Here is a 24,076-nt window from a genome sequence, read left to right on the forward strand (position 1 = left end):
CTCAACTGTAACAGCATTTGAAAGCACAATTTTAAATTCTTACTTTAAAAGAGAGAAAAGATTAAAACAAAAGAAGAAGCAGTGAAGAAAATTCCCTAAAGTTACAGGTTGCAAATCAGACATCTGGCAGTGGTAGCGTGTCCTTGTGTTGTGTTGAAAACATTCTCGCTGATTCAATCTTCTTCATGCAACAAATATTTCATCCCTAGTACTTCTGGTTGCCTTGCTTAGAGACCATTTGCACAAATGCCAGGAGTAAAATACCAATTAAAGATAGCAAGTTTTTGTTCCTATTAACACTGTTACATAAATTGAAAGCAGGATATGCAAAAAAGAGGGGTGAGATGTGACCTTGGTCATCAGATTTAACCACACATTTCACACACGTGCCTGAACTGTCAATGATGAATCACTTTAGGGGGCTTGTCTTTATGGCTTGCTGAGAAATATGAGTTCTCCTAGAGACGATGTGCACTGCACAGGTCACAGCAAGGTGAGAAGGAGGAACACTGAAGCACTGTTTGGGAGGAGGCATTTACACCGCGCATGATGAGCTAGCAAGATGCCAGTGTTGGAAGACACTGCAAAGTGTGTGAGCTTTCCAGATAAGTGCATCACTTCTTCATGTCCAGCTCTTTCTGTGGATGTTGTCATGAGATCCATCTGGGCCGAACCGTTAGTCAGAAAAGCTGGCATCTGAAAATCTTATCCTCCTAATGAAAGGAGAAAAGGGAGGAATGGAGGGAGGGCAGCAAAAAGGCTCTTGGCAGATGAAGTTAGCAAATTCAAAACCCCTTTGAAAGCAAATAGGTGCACAGGGGAAAGATTTGAATATGGTAAAAAGCTAATGGCTGCACACAAGGCTCACATTGAATCTGCTGTCAGTGTGTATTCAGTTCAGTGAATGGATCTGACACTAGTTTTAAGCTGTGAGTACAAGCTTTGAAAGAAAGCCGAGCTTATGATCCTTGATCATTTGAACTTGAAAGATACTTTACAAAAATAAATGGAAATAAAATTACATCAATTTTCCCTTTGCTTCCCTCTCTGACCAACCCCTCAAAATTCCCTTCCTCCAAGCCACCCAGACACACCCTCAACTCACTCACAATTTGATATCCTTGTACGGTGTGACTTTTGTGTATATGATTTCAGGGTTAGCCATTCCTCACTACATAACCAACTAGGACTCATCCTTGGTGAAGTCCAATTTTCTCTTTCTCAGCCTTCTTTATTTGTCTATAGTTCTTTCACCTTATAATGTCAAAACAAGGTCATTGTCATTGCCTAGGTCTTGTTTAGGTGGCTGTACGATTGAGGCATTATAGGAACAGCTTCCTTGTCATTTCTAGGAGGAAGCATTCTCACTACAGAGTTTCTGTTTCTCTGGCTATACCCTCTTCCTGTCTCGTCTTTCGTGATATCACCTAAGCATTAGGTGGGAGTTTTCTTGCAGATGTATCCACTAAGCCTGGGCTTCCCTTGATTAATTGATCTCTGTGGTATGATCTGCTGTAATTTTCTGTAAAAGTCTCTATTTGTTCCCAAGAGAAACTTCTTTTGTGGGATGAAAGATATGCTTACCTACGGGTATAAGCAGAAGTCCTAGATTTCAGTTATGAATTGTACTAGTCTAGTAAAGCAGGGTAGAGTATTTTCCTCTGAAACCCATTACTGTCCTGTCTCCTGGTAGTTGGTTAAACTTTTAGGAATAGTCACACCATTCCTCCTGTTGAGTAGGCCTTCCCATGTGAATGATACCAGTCAGTTACCATAAAGTTATGATTGCCACTGTTGCACCCTTAAAAATAGCTTACCATGCTCGTCATTGTTGCACTTCCTTGTTGTCTTAGCAAGATAAGACAATGGATGGCTTCTCTCCCTGGCAGCTCACATACTACTTTCTGGTGCTTTGGAAGCTAAACTGCTGGAAAGAGGTTCTCAGATCAGATCTGGTCAAATCTTAAGAGTGCTATGGTATATATAGTATATGACTTCAGAAGTATATGGTATCGCCCACCTTCCAACGATGACAGGCAACCCAAGGAAGCAGCTGTAGTGCCTTGTGAGTTAATTGGACTACTCTGTCCTACAGTTTGAAGAAAGATGTCTAATGCTTGGTAGTAGGAATTTTGTTAAGCTAAAGCTTTTCTGTGGAGCATTGGTAGCCCACATGGATATATACATGTATAAATGTATGTATGTATACATACACAAATATAACATGTGTACATATACATGTACATGTCTGTATATGTAAACACCTAAGTATTGATATATATATTTAGATAAATATAAAAAAAGATTTCTTGAGACTTATCTAACATCTGTAGAATTATTATTCCTCCTTTCTCTTCTGTTTTGACGTTGACTTTCTTCCCTACTCTCCTCCAGTTTTTCCTGTTTCCCACTTCATATCACCTGTGCCCTATTTCCCTCTCAAGCCCTCTTCCTGAACCTCTTTTTACTTAACTGATTTTTGCACTTAGTACTTTGTTTATGTCAGTGAATATTAACACATTCATTAATTGTAAGAAGTCAAACTTAATGACTTCTTAAGATGAAAGATGCTATCAAATGACCCTTTTGAAATTAATTCACTTAATCTAAGCAAAAAAAAATCTCAAAGGGAACAAACAAAATGTAAAGTAGATTTACTACAAAAATTATAAATATTAATAAATTTCTTTGTGCAGCAGTTACCACAGATAAAAATGTTATCCTCTCAGAATCTATGCTTTCAGAGATTTGTATTTAATTCACCCCATCTTATTTATTCATTTTAATTATTTATGTATTAATGTTTGAGTGTTTTACCTACTGTATGGATGTCCACCACATGAATATCTCGTGCCTGTAAAGACCACAATAGGGTGACGTAAACTTTGAAATCTTTGGAACTGGAGTTACAGACAGTTGTGACCTGTTTGTGCTGAGAACTGAACCAATGTCCTCTGTAGAAGAAACATGTCTTCTTAACCCCTGAACCATCTCTCTGCTTCCTTCCTATTTTATAGAAGCATAAAGGAAGTGAGAAATGGAGCTATGTGATATACTTGGGAGATATACATCTAAATCCATAGATCATCTTTGTATGTGTTTTAATACATTTAATTTAATAACTAAAATTAATTAGTTTCTTAAATGAAGATAAGACACATGGGCTGCTAGAAGAGCCATAGACTAATTACCCCATATTTCTTCCAGTGCAATGTACACTGCTAAAGCTTCCCTTAGCTCCCTATCATAGTTAAAAGTAAGCTCCCATTGCTGAGGAAACTTCAAACTTCACAGAACTCAGAAGATTTGAACAGTATCTAACCTGAGAGCCTACTTCGTGAAGTCTAGCTTTCCTAATACCAGAATACTACCGAAGATGCCAGGCTGGGGAGGGAGGACATCAACAGTCTCTTCTTAATTATGGAAAAATCCATTTCCCACTCCCTTCTCCCTGCTCCCTTCACCTTCCCTGCCCCCTCTCCACCCTACCTCTCAATGTGCTCCTCTGAGAGTATAAGGCTTTTCATGGGGAATCAGCAAAGTCTAGCACATTGTTTTGAAGCACTACCAAGGCCCTCTCACCTATATCTAGGCTGAGCAAAGTGTCCCTCCAGAGAGAATAGGTTCCAAAAAGCCAGAACAAGCAGTAGGGATAAATCGTGGTCTCACTGCCAGTGGCCTCACAGTCTGCCCCAGACTTATAACTGTCCCAGGGCCTACTTGGGTCCCATGCTGGTTCCTTCGATGTCAGGCTGGAGTTGGAAATTGAGTTTTATTCTTTCAAAGTCTGTGAAGAGTTATGTTGGGATTTTGATGGTGATTGCATTGAATCTTTAGATTGCTTTTGGTAAGATTGCCTTTTTTATTATGTTGATCCTACCCAAGAGCATGGGATATTTTTCCATTTTCTGACATCTTCAATTTCTTTCATCAAAGACTTAAAGTTCTTGTCAAACAGATGTTTCACTGTTTGATTGTTACCCCAAGATATTTTTTGTTATTAGTGGCTATTGTGAATGGTGATATTTGTCTGATTTCTTTCTCAGCTTCTTGATCATTTGTATATAGGAAGGCTACTGATTTTTATACATTGATTTTATGTCCTTCCACATTACCGAAGGTGTTTATCAACTGTAGGAGTTTCTATTTCATAGTTGAGTCTTTGTGTGGTTTTGGTTTCAGGGTAACTGTAGCCTCATAAAAAAGTTTAGCAATGTTTCTTATATTTCTATTATGTGAAACCATTAGAGGAGTAGAATTCTACATTGGTAGAATTCTACACTAAAACTATCAGGTCCTGGGCTTTTTTTGGGAAAGGAGGCTTTTGATAACAGCTTCTATTTCTTTGTAGGTTATATTTTGTAGGTTCTATTTGCTTACCTGGTCTTGATTTAATTTTGGTATGTGGTACCTATCTAGAAAATTGTTAAGTTCTTTTACATGTTTCAATTTTGTGGAATACAGGTTTTCAAAGTATGACCTAATGATTCTTTGGATTTCCTCAGTGTCTGTTGTTATGTCCCCCTTTTCATTTCTGATTTTTGTTAATTTGGATGTTCTCTCTCTGCCTCTTGATTAGTTTGAATAAGGGTTTGTCTATCTTGTAGATTTTCTGGGAAAAAAAAACCCAGCTCTTTGTATCATTGATTCCTTGTATTGCTCTTTGTTTTTATTTCATTGATTTTGGCCCTCAATTTGATTATATCCTGTCAGCTATTCCTTTTGGCTGAGTGGGTTTTTTTTTGTTCTAGAGCTTTCAACTGTGCTGTTAAGTCCCTACTGTGAGATTTCTCCACCTTTTTTAATGTAGGCACTTAATTATATGAACTTTCTTTTTAGCACTGCTCTCACAGTGTCACATAGGTTTGGGTACATTGTACCTTCATTTTTGTTGAATTCTAGGAAGTCTTAAATTACTTTTTTTTTCTTCCTTGACCCAGGGATGATTTAATTGATCACTGTTCCATATCCATTAGTTTGTAGGTTTTCTGCAATTAATTAGTTTTGTTGTTGAATTCTAACTTTAAATCATGGTGATCCCATAAGATACAGGAGGTTCCAAATCTTTTGCATCTGTTCAGGTTTGCTTTGTTACTGAGAATGTGGTCAGTTTTAGAGAAGGTTCTATGCGATGCTCAGAAGAAGATATATTTTTTGTGTTTGGGTGAAATGTTCTGTAGATGTCTGTGAAGTACATTTGAGTCATGACATCTGTTAGTTTTCTTATTTCTCTGGTAAGTTTCTGTTTGGTTGACCTGTCTATCTGGAGTATGGAGCATTATGTCTCCTACTATTAGTGTGTGGAGTCTGATGTGCAATTTAAGCTTTAGTAACGTTTCTTTTACATATGTGGGTGCTTTTGTATTTGGGTCATAGATGTTCAGGATTGAGACTTATCTTGATGGATTTTTCCTGTGATTAATATGAAGTGTCTTTCTCCATCTCTTCTGATTGATTTTAGTTTGAAGTCTATTTTGTAGAACAGCTACAGCCACTTGTCTCTTGGGTTCATTTTATTGGAAAATATTTTCCCATCGCTTTACTCTGAGGTAATGTGTATCTTTGTGGTTGAGGTGCGTTTCTTGTATGCAGCAGAAGGATGGATCTTGCTTCCATACCCATTCTGTTAATCTGAGTCATTTTACAGGTGAATTGAGTCCATTGAGATTAAGAGATATTAATTACCAGTGATTGTTAATACCTGTTAATTTTTGGTGGTAGTGTTTGTGTGTTTCCCTTCTTTGGGAATTACTAGTGTGAGGTTATCTGTTGCCTGTGATTTTTGGGTGCAATTAGCCTCATTGGGTTGGAGATTTTCTTCTAGTACTTTCTGTGAGACTGGGTTTATGAATAGGTGCTGTTTAAATTTATTTTTGTCATGGGATATCTTTTTCATCAATGGTGATTAAAAGCTTTGCTACGTATAGTTGTCTAGGCTGGACAATGTATGCCAGCGTAGATCCACAAGTTCCTCTTTGAATGTTGACAAAAGAGTGTTTATGTGTAGTAAACTCTACATAGAGATGTTTGGGAAGGATTAGATTGTTTCTGTTTTTAGGCATTTAAGGAAAGCTTTGTGCACTCATAATATTGATGTCTACCAAGCTAACTAACAGACTTCAGTGGTCCCAAACTAAGATGAGAATGCAAATGCACACATGATATCAAGACAATACATAAAACAAAAAGAAGGAAAACCAATGTTTCACGTGAGAGAGGCACCCAATATAAATATTATTTCACAATTGTGTATATCTGTGGAGATCAGAAGATTCTGGGATCTATTCAGTGTGCTGGATAGCTGCCACTCTATAATCCTAACCAATCCAAACTAAATTTACAAAGCTAAGCAAAAATCAAATATTCTAATCAGAGTAATTAAAAAATAAAGTTATGGAAATTAATATGTGCCAGATTTTATTCTCGGCATCCACGTAATGTCAGACAAAAGCAGAGTAAATATTGTCATTAGCAGAATTTTAAAAGAGTATCATACACATGAATGAAAAGATGCTGGATTACAGCACAAATCCACAGAAGAAATAAGGATCAATAGTCAAGATTATTCTATGAGCAAATGTAGCAGATAGTTAAATTTATTTCTTCTTTGGCATGTTGTTTTACTCAGATTTTCAAGTTAAATACAAAGTGTGAGAGTTAAATATCCATATGAAATAAGCATAAAGGTATAATGAAAAAATTTGTGATGGAGTTATAGTAAGGTAAAATGTGTATACAGTTGATAATAAGTTAGCATTATCTAGATTATACTATTATAAACTTTAGTGCCCAAGAAAATCACTAAGAAAATAGCTCAAAATGCAATGCCTAAGTTTAATTTTTTTTCTGTTTCTTTTAACAATATAGATGTCCATAAACTCTAACATTCATTTTTTTTTCAGGCTGAATGTCTAAGAAGAGGTGGATCGATTTGCTTAGCTTCTAATGAGAGCCTAATAGCTGATGACATCAGAATGGTTAGGAGTGCTTCCTGAAAATAATCGATAGTGAGATAGAATCCCAGGGCTATTCAAGGACAAGCCTTGAACATTCTCTCTCTCTCTCTTCCGCTCTCTCTTTGCCTGGTTCTTGTTCTCCCTCTCTTCCCTCCTCCTTCTCTTACTTTCTACTTTTGTTTTCTCACTCTCTTTTTCCTTGTTCGTGGTCTCAATTAGAATCTCACCTTAATATACATTACCTTAATATATTTTGTGAATGAAACACTAGAGTGTATAAAGCTAAAACTATTGAAAAGTATAAAAAAATCAGCTGCTTTTTAAAAAGATACGAAGTTCATTAAGTTTTAGGTAGACTGATAACAACTAAAAGGGAAATGTCTCAGATTTAAAAGAGGTGTGTCTGGAAATGTTCCTTCTGTTTCTGGTGCGTGGAACAATTTGAGGAGTACTGGTATTAGTTCTCCTTTGAAAATCTTGTACCATCTGTTTCTGGGCTTTTTGTTGTTTGGGAGACTTTTTCTTTTTTTTTTTCTTTTTCTTCTTTTTTTTTTTTTTTTTTAGTTTAGTTTTTCGATACAGGGTTTCTCTGTAGCGTTGGAGTGTGTCCTGGCACTAGCTCTTGTAGACCAGGCTGGCCTAGAACTCACAGAGATCTGCCTTCCTCTGCCTTCCGAGTACTGGGATTAAAGGCGTGTGCCACCACTGCCCGGCCTGTTTGGGAGACTTTTGATGACTGTTTTTATTTCTTCAGCTGTTATAGGTCTGTTTAATTTGCTTATCTGGTTTTGATTTAATTTTGGTAAGTGATATTCATCCAGAAAGTTGTCCTGTACACAAATGATAAAAGAGCTGGGAAAGAAATCAGAGAAAAAACACCCTTCATAATAGCCACAAATAGCATAAAATATCTTGGAGTAACTCTAACCAAACAAGTGGAAGGCTTCTATGACAAGAACTTTAAATTGTTGAAGAAAGAAATTGAACAAGGCACCAGAAAGTGAAAAGATCTCCCATACTCTTGGGTAAGCAGAATTAACATAGTAAAAATAGCAATCTTACCAAAAGCATTCTACAGATTCAAAGCAATACCTATCAAGGTCCCAGCAAAATTCTTCACAGACCTCCAAAGAACGATGCTCAACTTTATATGGAAAAGCGAAAAACCCAGGATAGCCAAAACAGTCCTGTACATTAAAAGAACTGGAGGCATCACAATCCCTGACTTCAAACTCTACTACAGAGCTACAGTCCTTCTTTCAAATGACTTTAAGTTGTATCAAATTGATATAAACCCATCTAGCGTAGCTTTTTACTTCCCTTTTTGGTGCTGTTAATGAGAATGATGGCCTCACCCAAACTGTGTGACCTCAGTATTCCTTAACAACATCCTCACGCCATTTGTTTTCCTTTTCTTTTGAGTATCCCCCTGTTTGCAATTCAGCTTTTGATGGACCTTAATTTGATTGTAGTCTATTGATTGCTGGTGCTGCAACTTCCTTCCCTACACCACCTTTTATTTCTCATAAATGTAAGTTGTTTGCCCTCTGTGAAAAGCTATAGCAGAAATTATTTATTTTTGGTGGGGGGAGCCAAAATGTATGAAATATCCATTCATTTAAAAGTTTAAAACATCTCACTTATGGATATGGTATTTACATCATTTATCTTTCCTTTTTACCTTTTACAACCCTCCTGTGTCCTCCATTTGCTCTGAAATTTGTGGATTCTTATTTAAACGTTGTTACATACATAGAGAGAAAGACAGACAGACAGCTAAGAAAGAGAGCTTATTGAGTCCATTTAGTGCTGTTTATATGTGTATGTGATTAGAACTCACCATTTCCTTTGGGTTGGCTCTCAGATTTTCCCTGGAGAAGAATGATTTTCCCTCTTTCTGCAGCAATCAATTTTGTGTAGTTTTTTTTTTTTTTTTTTGCATCTTGGAATAGGGATTTGTGGTTCTTTTCAAATGGAGACTTCTATTTTACAAGGTCTGCTCTTAGCAGTTTGTTTTATTTCTGACATAATTCAAGTGATGTTACAAAAGAGCTCATACCTCTCCCAAATCAGAGATAATTCCATACATGCACAGCAATACTTACATTGAAAAAAAGTGTTATAATCATAATCCCTCTGTAATTAGTGTACAGCTTTGCCCAAGTGCTTTTGCATGATTCATCTAAATTACACAAATCAATATCATTATGTGGCATTGTCGATGAGTTTTTAAGTCAATGCTGATGAGTAACAGGTCTCTCTAAAGGGCTTGTGCTTTGTCGTAATTCACAGTGCCACGCTACCGTCGGTATCGTTTTTTAAATACCAACTGTACTGAGAGAAAAATGGAATCAGTATAGAAGAAAGTGAAAAATGAAGGATCTGTTTGGTGTCTCTACTTCCAGAAGTATTCTAATGCTATCATGCTAAATACAGCCATATCGCACTGTTCTCTAACACTTTGTAGTGGATACAAACGACAATGAAAGTAGCTCCCAGGGAGAGAAAAGAATGACTTAGGGATACTTTCTCTTTCCACCACTGATTGTGCCTCTGGTTCCTTTCTTCTTTTCCAGGAGTGACAACTGTTCTAACAATGACAACACTGAGCATCAGCGCTCGAAATTCTCTCCCCAAAGTGGCTTATGCTACTGCCATGGACTGGTTTATCGCTGTTTGCTACGCTTTTGTGTTTTCTGCCCTAATTGAATTTGCAACTGTCAATTACTTCACCAAAAGAGGATGGGCTTGGGATGGGAAGAGTGTAGTAAATGACAAGGTAAGTGTCCGCTTGCTGCCCATTCAAGCTTGTTGCAGAATTCGTTTTCAAATTTGATATTAAGAAATTCAGTATTAGCTTTCAAAAGTTTGTTCTTCCTTGAATTCCTTTAAGGGTGCTTTTGGTGACACTTCTTCAAGGCACTCCTCAGTGTCTGTGGAGCTGTTGCATGTTCACATGTGCTCTCTCTCTCGGCACTAAAATTCTAATTTTTCATAGTGAAATTTATAGCTGTGTATTCACTCTAGCTCGTACAACTGACCAGTCAGTGTACTGGAACTCAGGTCTGTCTGTCCATAAAGTTCATGCCTTTATCCACCACAATACATTAGGATAGAACTTGGAAAGGAAAAGTAGCGCTTGTTTCACCTATTGAAGAATTTGATTCTGACAATGGGTCAATGATTCTTTATGCATCCATGCTTTTATTATTCCTTTGTAGTAGTGAAGGTAACACTTTATTTTTATCATATCATATGTAGTAAATATGTGGATATAGAAATACCCCAGCATTGTCAAATTTCTCATGGGATCTAATTATGTACACTTACTATTAACTTTTAAGGTTATCGATACATAAATTTTCATGTTTCAAGTATTGAGGCTAATGGGATATTTGTGTACAGATGTATCAGTGATTTCCTTTCTAATTGCCTAAGTTGGTTTCTGCTTTAGGATAAGACTTTGTATGTATTCTAATGTGCTATTAATATTTTTATTAGTGGTAGAAATTTGGACAGTTTCTTTGAACACTAGGTTATATATTTTTTATAAAATTTGAGAACGTTTGTTGTGATTTGATTAATGGTTTAGTTATTTGAATATATATACATATTTGCATATTTAATTTCTATACCATGTTACAGTTTATTGAAACAAATTTTGAATGTTACACTTTTTACATTTGTTCTTTGTTCTCATGTATAAGCTATAGAAATTCTAATTACAGTTGCTAGTTTATTTGTTAGTTGTATTTGTGCACTAGCAGAAGTAGTGATTTTTATTGAAAAGGACTTAATCAATTTTCTATGCTTAACTTCTGGTTGATTCTAGCGTTTCCATTACATTTTATTGTTGATTTGTGTTGTTTTTACTTCTCAGTGAATTGCTTTTCATTTTTATCTGTGTGATTATTTCTCTTTAACTATATTGGTTATACATACACTTTCTCCATAGATGCTGAAGTAGGATGGTGCACCACAAGCTCTTTAAAAGATGTTGTTGAGTAATTTTTATTATAAATATGGTAATACACCAATAAGAGAACCTATTGATCTTAACTGAAAGGTATTACAAACTTTATGGTGGAGGCTTCCATCTGTACTCTATTCAGCTATATTATTAAAATGAAATTGGAGCTGTAGTCCCTTAAGTTACTTTGAAAATAAGTAGGTGTTTAGAGTGGAAAGAAAACCAAGTAAAGTGCCAAGAGGTGACGTGACTAGCTGCCCAAATTTTAGGTGGAAAATAACAGTTTTCTTGATACACAGAATTTTTTGTTCTTTTACAGTCAGTTGTCTACAGGTTGTCCTTTGCTTTGGTCCTGTATAAATATAAGTAAATATGGTCATATTGTCAGTCAATAAAAGGAACATCTGGATCCCATTCATTGTTTTATCAAAAGCAGAGTATTCACTTGATACATAAAAAATACTTAGAGACATATATCCATTATGTGTGTTGTAAAACAAAAAATATGTACTTTTATCTGCCTAGAGTCTAGATTTTACATAAAATATTGTGAACAAATGATATTTAAGATTTCTTTTAAAAAACCATTTAAAAAGTCATACATTTATGCATCAGCTTCTTTTGAGTCCTAGGAAGCTGATGGACCTTTATACCGTGTTAGCCTCAGTTATGACATAAGTGAAGATAATCTCACTGTAAAAGTGTATAAATTCTGTACAAACTCTGGATCAAAGAGCCAAATTCTAAAAGGACACACCAGTGTCTGTTTATAGAGCCCCCAAGTACTTAAAAAATACCTTTGCCAGTTTGTTGCTTCATTCCTATTTTCCTGTGAGGAGGTTTTGTTAACTTGCCATAAAAGCAAATGGGTACGTCCCCCACCTTACATCATCACTCTCCCCACCTCTCTCCCCAGATTCAGCTGTCCATTCACCACGCAGGCTCTGTGAAATGAGTTCTCCCTTGTCGCTTCTTTTCCATCAGATTTTAGTCCTCTGTACCCTGGAACTCTTTCCTTCACTGTCCCATAATTGTCTCTCCCTAATCTAATAACATGTGAGGTTTTCCACCTCCCCTTGGGATCATCACTGAGCCTTCTGCTTCTATGCTGAGGACACTGTCTTGGGTCCAACTCGGTAACATTTTCTCTTTTCATTAAGAAACGCTTCAGTAATGTCAGCATCCTTTGCGCACACCCTGGCAGCTGCCACAATTTATTCCACACTGTGAAGTCCTTTGCCACAGTAAATATATTGAGCTTCTCTTGAATGCTCATGATCCCCAGAGAAAGCCAAGTCAGCCTTCTTTGATGCGTTTTTTGTGTGTCTTATTATTTACAATGTGGTTCTCAAATTCAAGGTTGTATTGGTAATTCTATACTAAATGCATTATCAGTCCATTTGCTGTCATAAATCATATAATCTTTGCTTAATATTAATGTAAATTTCAGTTTTTGATGTTATTTCTGAGTACTTCTTTCCAACATTTTTGGGTCCCATGAAAAGTTTAAGTATATGTGCTTTCTTGTTTTTTTTTTTTTGGAAAAACTTTATCAATTTCTGTTAATGAATATTTGGACATTAAGTCACTAATCATCATAATGCTGGAATAGCTATTTTAATAAATCCTTTATCTATAGTCAGTTGCCTAGTATCTTACATATTGTACATATTCTGTAAATATGGGATGAATTATTGAAGTATTATCAATTCAGAGATCTATAACCAATACTCTTGTTTACAGTTTAACATCTCATCTGGATTATAAACTGCATCTTTCATCTCCCAGCATATATGTACATATATATATATACTATATATGTAAGTCCATAAAATATATATGTCCATCATATTCATATATCCTCTATATATGTGTGTGTGTGTGTGTGTGTGTGTGTGTGAGTGATTCTATTGCCTAATTGTTTTCCCCTGACTCTAATATTGCAAACTTTGAGAACTGCCTATGCATAAATTTTTCCAGTCATTTACAAAATTTGTGATAAAATATCAAGCACTAAGACTGGAGAGAGGGCTCAGCAGTTAAGAACATTGACTGCTCTTCCAGAGATGTGGATTCCCAACACCCAAAGGTTGGCTCACAACAATCAATACCTGTCTATAAAATTGTTATGACGAGGCAATAATGTAATCATTAATAAGCATGGATATTGGCAGTCTCTGCCCCTGCCCACACACCACAGGGGGGAAAAGCAAAGCCAAAAAAGAGAACATCCAAGCCAAACAAAACAAAACAAAAACAAAAAATTAAACAAAAAACAAACATAATTTACTTCTTCATCTTTTCAATGTTTATGTCTAGGTACTTATCAGGAATTGATACCCCAGTCAGGGGCATGGCGTAATGTCACATTACAACAAATGAGACTTTTTCAGTACCTGCACTAATTCATGCTCATTATCCTTCCTACAAACTTCATAATGTATCTCACTATTATTTTAAAGATTATTTGCCGTTTCCTACCTTTAATAAAGATTTTTCTCTAATGTACATTGTTATCTTAAAGTTATCTGAAACATAATACATATCATTTAACTTGTCAGCTCTATAATGAATTCCCTAGGATAGTGATTCGGGGTTAAGATGGTGCAAATATGTGGTTTTTTGTGGGTTTACTTATATGATGAATGACAGATAGAATTTTCTAGGAGTGCTATGCATTTATTTATACAAGCCTGTAAATGTTTTTAGTTTAAGGCTGAAAATTATTTTAGTAAAATTACTTGGTTAGCGACACACATTTCACAAATGTTGACTCTGAAATACAAACTATCTAAGCTTAGTGCTCATATTCCAACTTAACCTATTACCAATGACAATCATTTCCCCTCAAATCTCATTTGTCTTCATGTCTTTACTATTTAACTTGCTGGATCTTCTTCATGTCATATCCTCTTTCCTTCGCTGACTTAACCTCAAATTTTGCAAACTTACATAAATAAATTGACTCCCTCTGTTTTCCCAGAGCACGAGGCACTAATTTCTTCTTATCGCTAGATTAGAAAACTTGAGAGAATTAAGTTTTGTCTTATTAGCTATTGTATCTTTTGTCACCTAGCATGCTGTCAAGCATTACCTGACCTTAGCTCTCATTTTAAGCATTGTTAGCTTTAATTCAATTCCCTGACATTTTCACTTATAAATCTGAGACAGTAAACTCAAATTGGACAACACAAGATAATAAATCACATAAAATATAGATATAACAATGTAGTACCCAAACTTATGGAATGGTCCATTGTCCTGTGATTCACTCTATTAATTTGTAGATAACACCACATTTTAAAGTGTACTTAATCATTTATTTTCATTTATAAATTTAAATTTGTATCTTATTTTGTGTATGGGTGTTTTGACTACATTTATGTCTATGTGCCAGCAGTGCCTTGTGCCCATGGAGGCCAGAAGACGGCATGAAATCTCCAAGAATTGGAGTTACAGATGGTTGTGAGCTGCAACGTGGGTGCTGGGAATCGAACCCACATTTTCTGAAAGAGTAGCCAGTGCTCTTAATCGCTGAGTCATCTCTCCAGCCCCTTCTTTGTATTTTTTTGACATTTTTTTATTCCAAAATAATTTTAGGTAATTTGATAAAGATCTATGTAATCAAATTATAACTATAATAAAGATATAAAGTAAAAGTAGGAAATGAGAATAGAAGAAAATTAGATTCAAGTATCCTCTTTTAGCCGGCTCACTGACAGTTCACAGTTGTAGTAATTATATTTCACATTCTAAGGTTTTTACTCAGAAACTTTGTGGAGATGTTTGGGGAATTATGCTTTTAATCAAAAAAGACGAAAAATAATTTTTCATAAAGAAAAGAATTTTTTTCCTGTATTAGAATCGCTGTTATATTAGGGTGAGCTGGGTGCTGTATCAAATGATGTCCAATTTTTGACAACAAATGCTGTAATGAATTTTATATTAATGTCTCTTGTAGTCCCCTTCAATAAAATCTGAAGTCATTACATTAACACACAACTCAGTGAAGGCAATTCTTCAAGGAGCTAAACTAATATGGTCCAAGTATCTAGCTTTCCCCTGGTCCAGTTTAAGCCAAGCAAAGTCTTTAGAGTACTTAGAGAAGCGGATGGACTGTTTAACCTTCACACACTTTTCTGTAAGTATAATTTTTCTCAGTCAGGATGGTTAGTCAGCTAATGGTAGTATTATCTGGCAAGGGAGCATGTTGCCATTCTACAAGTACTGGATGTTCCAGTGACCATAAAAAAACTGTAAGATGACAACGTGGCATGGTAGAAAAAGCATACATTTACCTTTGGAAATCTAGGTTTTTCCTCCATGGCCTGTTATATTGACTACTTGATAGGAGTTTTTATATGCTTACTCTAAGGACCAATATCTGAAAGCACATGACAGTTATTTTCATTCAGAGGATATGTCTTCTGATTGGTACCCATATTTTAGCTACATAATTAGTTCAATTTGCTAGCATGTCATTTCTCTACCATGTAAAGGATCCCAACTGTGAAAAACAATTATGTAAAAACTTTTGTATTCAGCAATAAAGATTCCTCTAAATTTGACATTTTAAATATGTATCAACAGTCCCCAATAATATATTAAACACAAAAAATTTTGAATCTTATAAAAATAATTTTGTCTTCTTAATTTTAATAATATTTTTATTATTTGAAAGCACCATGCATGTAAATTGATCTTATCCATTGATCATTCTTCCACATCCCCTAAGCGTCCCTACCCTGTCTTTTTCATAGATTTATTTTCTCTTTTTTCTTAATGTCGTTATTAATAACCCCTTGCATCTAATTAGCGCTGCCTATATGCACATGTGTGTGTGAGACTATCCATTGAGGAAAGAGCAAGCCAGCAACAGGTACATAGGAAAGTGTCTGTCCATCCCTCACAGTGATGAGGTTTGCAATATTTCTCTTTAATTTCATTTTACTTCCCAACGTACTGTATGACTGTGTGATAGTTTATTGTTTTACCAAGAGCTTTATGAAAATGTACCATTTGTTGATTGATCACAAATCCCACCCTGATCCATTGTTATTTGTACACAGCCCAAACACATCTTGCCCAGCACCAAATATGATTCGAGGTTACTTGTTCTGTGCCCAGTCTTCCACACCTCCACATAGTGAAACTGTGTGCTTTGAGATAATAATGTAGAATTGTCAATATGCTGCTGATTTTATTCCTATCTATCAAAGTATTTATTATGTCTTATAAATCAGATTCCCTTACCTTGCATTTAAAATTTTTTACTTAACTTTTTTTTAAAAAAAAAAATAGAACCCTACCATTTTTGAGACTGCTTTGGGCCAATAACTATGCCAGAATCTCTGCAAGACATTTTGTGCTTCCAATCTGCTTATAATTAAATTTTTTAAAAGGAGGAAAAACATGTATTTGCTATTTTAGAAACTCATGCCATAGTGCTATGGGAAGATTTGGAAATGCAGCTTAAGACAAGCAGTTAGAAGGGATGCCTCACTGAGGATGACACAAAGCTTTGTCATTGCTAATATGGTACGAATTCCAGTTATCTGACTTGAGGATCAAGGCCGTTTAATTATGAGATCCTGGCTGAATTGTGGCACCATTCACAGGCTGAGGAATGTGCAGAGGTGGGTGCATTGGTCAACAAGTGGAGACTTAAGCTGAGCTGGCTTTATTACACCCAAACAAAGAGAAAGTGAAGTAGGGTGGTTGAGATTGCTAGAGATGATTTATTTTTATTGGTCCTCTATGTATAGGTCCTCGCAATTTCCTAAATTTGTAAAATTTAACACTGTTTAGTTGCCTTTATTTTCACAATGCTTTTTCTAGTTTAATACATTCTTAATTTTAATATTACTTTATTTAAAAATTTGCTTCTGACATCTAGCCTGGATTTGTATCATTCTGTTTTCTGCTATATTTCTCCAAGTGACAGACAATGACTTACTCAGTGTCTGGATATTGAAAAAATCATATTAAGTTAGAGTATAAGGAATTAAGTAGTAGGAAGAATGAGAATTTTTCTATTTTTCTGAAGAATCAAAACAATATAGAAATATCACAGAATGCCTTCCTGAAGTGAATTCTGTATAGTACAGTTAGCACAATAGGTTTTATTTAATAATTTCTCTTCAAGTGTGTAGGTATAAACCAAGAATTAAATACTAAAGTAAGCACAGTTGAGAGAGATCAGTGTCTTCTGAAATATTCCACTAGGATCTGTCTTAATTCACAGCCTGAATAATATTCAAATATCTCCTTATAATGACCTTGTTGACAGCAGTCAATATTGTGCCAAATGAGGTACAAGCTTCTGGTAATCCTTTATGTGTGAATGTTCTTTGATAATATAGCTAACAAATTTATTTCTTAAAAACTATGAACAAAAGAATGGCAAATATAATGTATACATTATATATTGATAGTACTTCCAAAATAATTTTATACTATTTTTTATTAATTCTTTGAGAAAGTCACACAGTATAACATGCATTTGATCATACCCATTCCATATCTCCCTCCAATTTCCACTAGACATGCCCCCATATTTCCTCTGAAAGTGATGTCACACTAATTTTTTATTGTTTATATCCCATCATGTCCAATGATTGCTACCCTATGTGTATTTGTATGAGATTACATACTACAGGATGGTCAACCAACCAGCGGCCACATTCCCAATAGTGCAGGACCATTGCATCTTTTAAAATCAGCATTTTACGGGATTTCTCTTCATTTCAATAGCTCTAACATTCTTCCTCATCCCTCCTTGGGAATATTCTCTGAGCCTTGGAATGTCCCAATGTCCAGCACTCATGTTCATTTCTTCTCAGCATTTTGATCGATTATGAGTCTCTGGATTAATCACTGCCCGTTGCCCAAAGGAATAACTCTAATGTTGAAAACAGTATATAATTATGGGCATCAATATATACAGTTAGAAGTCAGTTTGACAGTGTAATTGTTGATCTAAGTAACAGTAACTCCCTAGGGCTATGAGTTCTTCACCTGCTGACCCCAATTTAAACACCAAGCCTGAATTCCCTCTTGTGGTGCGTGTTTCAGATCCTATCAGAAAGTGTTTGGTTACCCTTATACCATCAGTCTGTTAAGTCAGTAGTGTAGTATATAGGGGCCAAGCTCTGTGAGAGCCGCTTTTCAACTGCACTGGACTGCATTGCTGCTTCCTTCACTATGAAAGCTAGCTGTCAGGGAGGAGTTCTCCTGGTCAGTGAGAATCTAATTTCATTAAAATGTCTGTGTGCTGTAAGTCTATCAACTCAACAGTATATTCCTCTATGCATATTTACTTTTAAACAAAGAACCATTTGAATTATTTATAAGCATACTTAATTTCAATGGAACTGAGAAGAACGAGATTCCCTTTAAACAAGATATCAGGAATGCTGTATACGCTGTGTCTAGGAGAAGAGGAGACAGGGCAGACACCACATGGATGGTCTACATATCATTCAGTGAACTGGTTAAAGTTCACCTGCCAAGAGATAGGATGTGCGACTGCCAGACTTTCGTCTGCTGACATGAAAATGACTAAGTGTTTTGAAGGAAAATCGGCCAATTGTTTCATGCTTAGCCCTTCTCTGATTGGTGTGCTTTAGATATTAAAGGTTTACTTTCTATAATGAATAAATAAGATTCATTTTTTATTTTATAGTTAGGACAATAAAAATTCCAAATACACACTAGAAATGCAGTTCTTTCTCTCTTTTTTTTTAAGAGTCTGCACTATTATGACAAAACAGACAAAAGAGCCAAAAACATAGCCAGGCTGATATTTGCTTAGTAACTACTGCTGGAGGCCTTTTATTCACCATTGATGTACATTTTGTACCTGTTTCTTATTTATTAACAATTTTACTATTAACTTTATATATTTTCAATTGGAAAAAGAACCTTTGGTAAAAATTAAAATATCCTTTCTATCTGTAAATGTAGGCAGAGGCTGCTTTTCGTTCCCAGCTGCCCAGAACTGAATAATCACAGAGGAACTATACTAATTGCAACTCTAATGTGTTCTTAACAAGCTCTTAAATCTTGAATTAACCCACTTTTATGAATCTATGTATTGCCACTAGCCTTGTGGTTTATCAGTAAGGTTCTCTGGTGTCAATCTCCTTCAGCAACTACATGGTATCTCTCTGATTCTGCCTACTTTCTCCCTGCTCTACTGGAGATTGATTATTCATTTCCTGGCAGCAAAAAAATGCAAAATAATTACACATAAACTATATTAATTACAAGACTGCTTGGCTAATAGCTTAGGCTTCTTATTAAGTAACTTTTACATCTTAAATTAACCAATTTCTATTAATCTATGTGTCATCACAAGACTTGTAGTTTCCTGATAAGGTTCTCTGTTGTCTTTCTCATCTCTCTGACACTGCCTACTTTTTCTCAGCATTCAGTTTAGTTTACTGGCCTAGCTTTATTCTGTCCTTCCATAGGCCAAAGTAGCTGTATTCATTAACCAATAAAATCAACACATATACAGAAGGACTTTCCACACCATGTAAAACTTTTCGGCAACAAAATATATCTTTACCTAACTGTCTTAAATATTATACTGTAATTTCTAGTCTGATTTCAATGACCCATTTCTATGATACTCTATCTGAGTCTTTCCATTTGGTGTTTTTGTAGACTTCCCTAAATACATAATAAATTATATAATAATAAAGCCTATGTATCCTTTTATAAGTGATCATTGTCTAGATTATTATAGGTAACAATTACCACTCTACATCTCTTAGAGAAAATGATTTATAATGTGAGTATGGCATGTGTTATTTCAATTATATATTACAGAGAGCCCGTGTGGTGTTCTTATCCCTCTCTCTTACTTTTATCAAACAGGAAGCTTGCGCGGAGAATGGCCAAACTCATTCTCTTTACATTCAAACAGATTATTTTTTAATGGGGTTTAGACATATTTTACATAATAGCAGAACCAGTATGTTTTATGCATTTCCTGTATTTTTGAAAACTTTTTTGAAGATGGGCATAGTGATATAATCCTCAGCAGGGATATTTTAGGGAGAAATATTCCAATCCAAAAATGTAAACAAAATTTTCAAACAGAGAGTTGTTGCAAAGCTGATACCGCTAACTGCTGTGACTCTTTCCCCAACCATTTCACAGATGGTTGTCTTTGTCATACTTTATGTAGGTCTATAGTCTTCATTCCTAAACCAGTAACATGGCACTAATGCGGAACTTGCTTCCTGCAATTTAGGTAACTCATTGCTGGTTCAATTTTTTTAGCATGTAGATAAATCACACTGTACTAATACTATATAGTAACAGATAAATAGTATTTTATTTTCAGTGTCTATTTACCATATATACGCTAAGCCTACCCCCATGAAAGCTATTAATGTAAAGATTCATGTCATGTATTCTTATGCTGAAGTTACAAAACTCAACAAGACAGAGATACCATCAATCCTCACTGAATTTAGATTTTAATGAGAACAAAAAATGTCAATTAAATAATCACATGGTAAAGGAAGTGCTTATATACTTTAATAAGTGTTATGATAGACCCAAATTTAAGTATCCTGAGACTGAATATGTGAGGGACAAAGATTGTTTTAGGCTTAGTGTAAAGGCAAGGCATTCCATGGAAATTACATTCAAATTCAGGGTAAAATACAAAAGCAAATTAGTCATGTGAAAAATTTGGTGAATAGAAAGAAATCTAAGATGAGATACCCCAAGATATCCTAACAAGAAACTGTGCAACACCAAAGTTATTCCACAGGGGTTTGTATGTAGTGAAAATAAGAAGGACTGGTTTTAAAAGTGCTGTTTGTATTCTTTGCTCCCTGAACTTCGGTTGGAGAGATTTAAGAATAGGAATATTGTGATGTAATTTGTTTCCAATGGTTCTCCTATATCTATAGTGGCTAAAGACTTAGCAGGGTTTGGCCAATACAGAAGAACACAAAGAGAGATTGTTTGAAGCAAGTGATAGCAGCTGAGACAAGAGCTACTGATACCCACACTGGAGATCCTTCAATGATAAAACAGAAAGGGAAGAGGAGCTGAAGAGATAGAATTGATATCTTCTTATTAAAGTAGTGTTTTGTAGATTTCTATCTGCAGAGAGTCACAGTTTTTTGCAATCTTAAAGCATTGCCTTACAAGTTTGCCATAATGTGGGTGGGAGTTCTGCTACCTGGAAAAATTTGAGATCATTCATTCATTGTTGATGATTATCGCTCTTCTTTAAAATCAGTACGTATTATGTAATTCATTTAATAATTTAAAACATATATGTGAGTGACTTTTAAGAGTAAAAATATTAAAATTTTATAATTTTTTAATAAAAATTGCATTTTCTATTATTCATTTTCCATGTAAACATCAAAAATTTGTCTCTGGGAAAATGGTGTCTGTATTATACTCTGAGATTTCTCACTCAATATTTTTTAGGACTTTGTTTTACTTACTTTCCCTAACTTCTTTTATCTGAAAATAAAGATGTGTATTTGAGTAACTTTTCTTTTTTTCTAGAATTTAAACTGCAGTTGGGAAATTATTAAGAATCATATTAAACCCACACTTTATTACTTTTTGTATTTCCCAATAGAAAAAAGAGAAAGGTTCCGTCATGATACAGAACAATGCCTATGCGGTGGCTGTTGCCAACTACGCCCCAAATCTTTCCAAAGATCCTGTTCTCTCCACCATCTCTAAAAGTGCAACGACACCAGAACCCAACAAGAAGCCAGAAAACAAGCCGGCTGAAGCCAAGAAAACCTTCAATAGTGTCAGCAAAATTGACAGAATGTCTAGAATAGTTTTCCCAGTTCTGTTTGGTACATTTAACTTAGTTTATTGGGCTACCTACTTAAACAGGGAGCCTGTATTAGGGGTCAGTCCATGAGTCTAGACATTGGTTACTTTTGGGCTATAGCAACATTACACACGATTTATTTTGCTATGTACAGTCTGACTAATAACTGCTAATTTATGTCCCAATATGTACAGTATGTATATAGTGGTAGAGCTTATCAGTAGACCTCCTAAGGGGACCTGCATTTGCTAACTCATGGAAATACAGGAAGAAAACATCCCTTGCCAAAAGAACTGTTGCCTTTTTAAAGCAATTTACCTTGGGATCTAGTTTAAAGGGGATTTCAGGTTATGCAATTTATTTTCTAATGTTCTAATTATGATAAAAGTTGAGATCCAGTGTCACCCTTTGTGAAACCTTTGAAATAGATATTACATAGGAAAAATATACTGTTACCTATTGATGATCAGAGATTAACATTGTCACCACATATGAGTTCTTCTGACTATCTGAACATCTGCACCTCTGATCTGTTCCCTTCAGGAGTATTCAGAACCCCAGCTAGTGTAATGGAATCTTGACACACATAAGGAGAAAGCTAGAGATGCGAAAGCAGCTTTTCATTACTATGTAGAATATCTATAGCCATGTGCATATTACAAGCATGACAAACTCACGTAACTATGAATCACAATGACAGGATGTTGATTTTGCTGAAATTTAATAATTAATGGAATGTCACGGCCGTTACATTTTTATCTTCAGAGTTTATTTGAACATAGTAACTGAAACCTAAAGCGCACTACAATCGTAGATAACTACCTAACATGATAAAAAAGAAGATATGTGGACTTAGTCTTTTCAGGTATGTGTTGTCAGCTGATTTTTTCTGGTGCTGGAGAGTGGGAGAAAGCAGCCATGTTGGCTGCAATGGAGCAAAGTTCCTTCATCTCAGATTAGAAAGTTGTGCCAAAAACTCCAAGCGATGAGAATTCATAGGTGTCCCAGGTCCAGATGCGCACTTATATGATTCTCTGCTTTCCTGTTTACTGCAAATTCTGCCTTAAGGCTTCTTCTCACTGGGACTCAGAAGCCACTAATCATAAAGGAAAGGGCAGTTCGTTGGCACATTTTTCTGTCTGGAAAGCAGCTCTTTCGGATAAGAATTAATATAAATCTGCTTTTGTAAATTGCAACTTTAAATTTCATTGACTCGAATTTACAGCAGCTTTGTATACCAGAAGAGGTTTTGGTAAGAGTTGAACATTTTTAAATCACAACTTTAAAACATCATCAACAGATTACGGATTATGTCACATTATACACACACACACACACACACACTCACACACACTCACACACACACTCACTCACACACACACCACGTAGCTAAATTAGAAAATAAAAACATTATTTTCAATTTTATATAACTACTGATTGTTAATGGGTAAAATTTATTTCTTCTTTTAGTATTTAAAGATATTATTTATGCCCCTGAAATATGCTAAAGTTAAATGTGTTTCTGTCAAAACCAAATTACCTTTGACTGATATGTACATTAGCAGTTATTAGTTGACTTTGAAAATTAAGCGCAACTTCATGATGATGTTTTTGTAGAAACCTAAATAGTCAAATAGTGGCATTTCTTGCAATTTTGTACAGTATTTGAGTATAGTGCAAAACAGGTCTGTTCACAAATCAATAAAAGGGGCATCTTCTGGAAATAAGCAAACTCAAAAAAATCTGCTGTTTTTTTGCTTCTTTCAAATTTTCGATTTTCTTTTCGAGTGCAGTTCTGTTACATGGTTTGCATGATTGTATTAATACTAGGGCCACAGCTGCATCTTCGTAACGAAACTCGCTACAAAGACGGCCTTGACGATAAAAACTTCCTCAAGCAAAGTAATTCATTAACCTTAATAAAATTATTACATGAGCCAATAAATGTATTTTGTTAATTCCCTTCCAGTTACATCTTCTCTACCATCTAAATAATTTTAAAATGTGACTATCATCCATCCAATGAAATAAAAGAAAGATACCCTCTTTTCTTAAATACCTATATGCTGAAACATCTCTTGTGGAAAACATAGGGATGGTTGTAGCTGTGTGTGACAGAATGTGTTATTTGAAGAAAAGTTGCAAGATTCTTTTTTTAGTGTGTGTTACCAGTACTTTAAGAACAATTTCAGGTGGCTGTGGAGAGCTTGCAGGTTAAGAGTAAAGACTTCCCTTGCAGAAACTTGACTTCAGTTCCCAGCACCCACACAGTGGCTCACAAGTGCCTGTGACTCTAGCTCCAGGAGGTCTGATACTCTATGC

At 35.3% G+C, this 24,076-nt stretch overlaps 1 protein-coding gene across 3 annotated transcripts in view; it reads left to right on the forward strand.

Annotated features, from left to right (window-relative positions):
• The window catches only part of Gabra2 (gamma-aminobutyric acid type A receptor subunit alpha2), a 128,286-nt gene extending 104,587 nt beyond the window's left edge, over positions 1-23,699 (forward strand). For 2 of the 3 annotated variants that reach the window (XM_075943147.1, XM_075943146.1), the window contains exons 9-10: positions 9,533-9,735; positions 21,548-23,699. In XM_075943147.1, the coding sequence (XP_075799262.1) occupies positions 9,533-9,735; positions 21,548-21,844 (500 nt within the window). In that variant the 3' untranslated portion in view covers positions 21,845-23,699. Of the gene's footprint in view, positions 1-9,532; positions 9,736-14,887; positions 15,068-21,547 lie in introns of all 3 variants that reach the window. The other variant, XM_075943148.1, reaches the window with a different exon arrangement.
• The last annotated feature ends 377 nt before the right edge of the window (positions 23,700-24,076 follow it).

The sequence above is a fragment of the Microtus pennsylvanicus genome, chromosome 12 (assembly GCF_037038515.1).
Source record: "Microtus pennsylvanicus isolate mMicPen1 chromosome 12, mMicPen1.hap1, whole genome shotgun sequence".
In the NCBI taxonomy this organism is placed as follows: Eukaryota; Metazoa; Chordata; class Mammalia; order Rodentia; family Cricetidae; genus Microtus; species Microtus pennsylvanicus.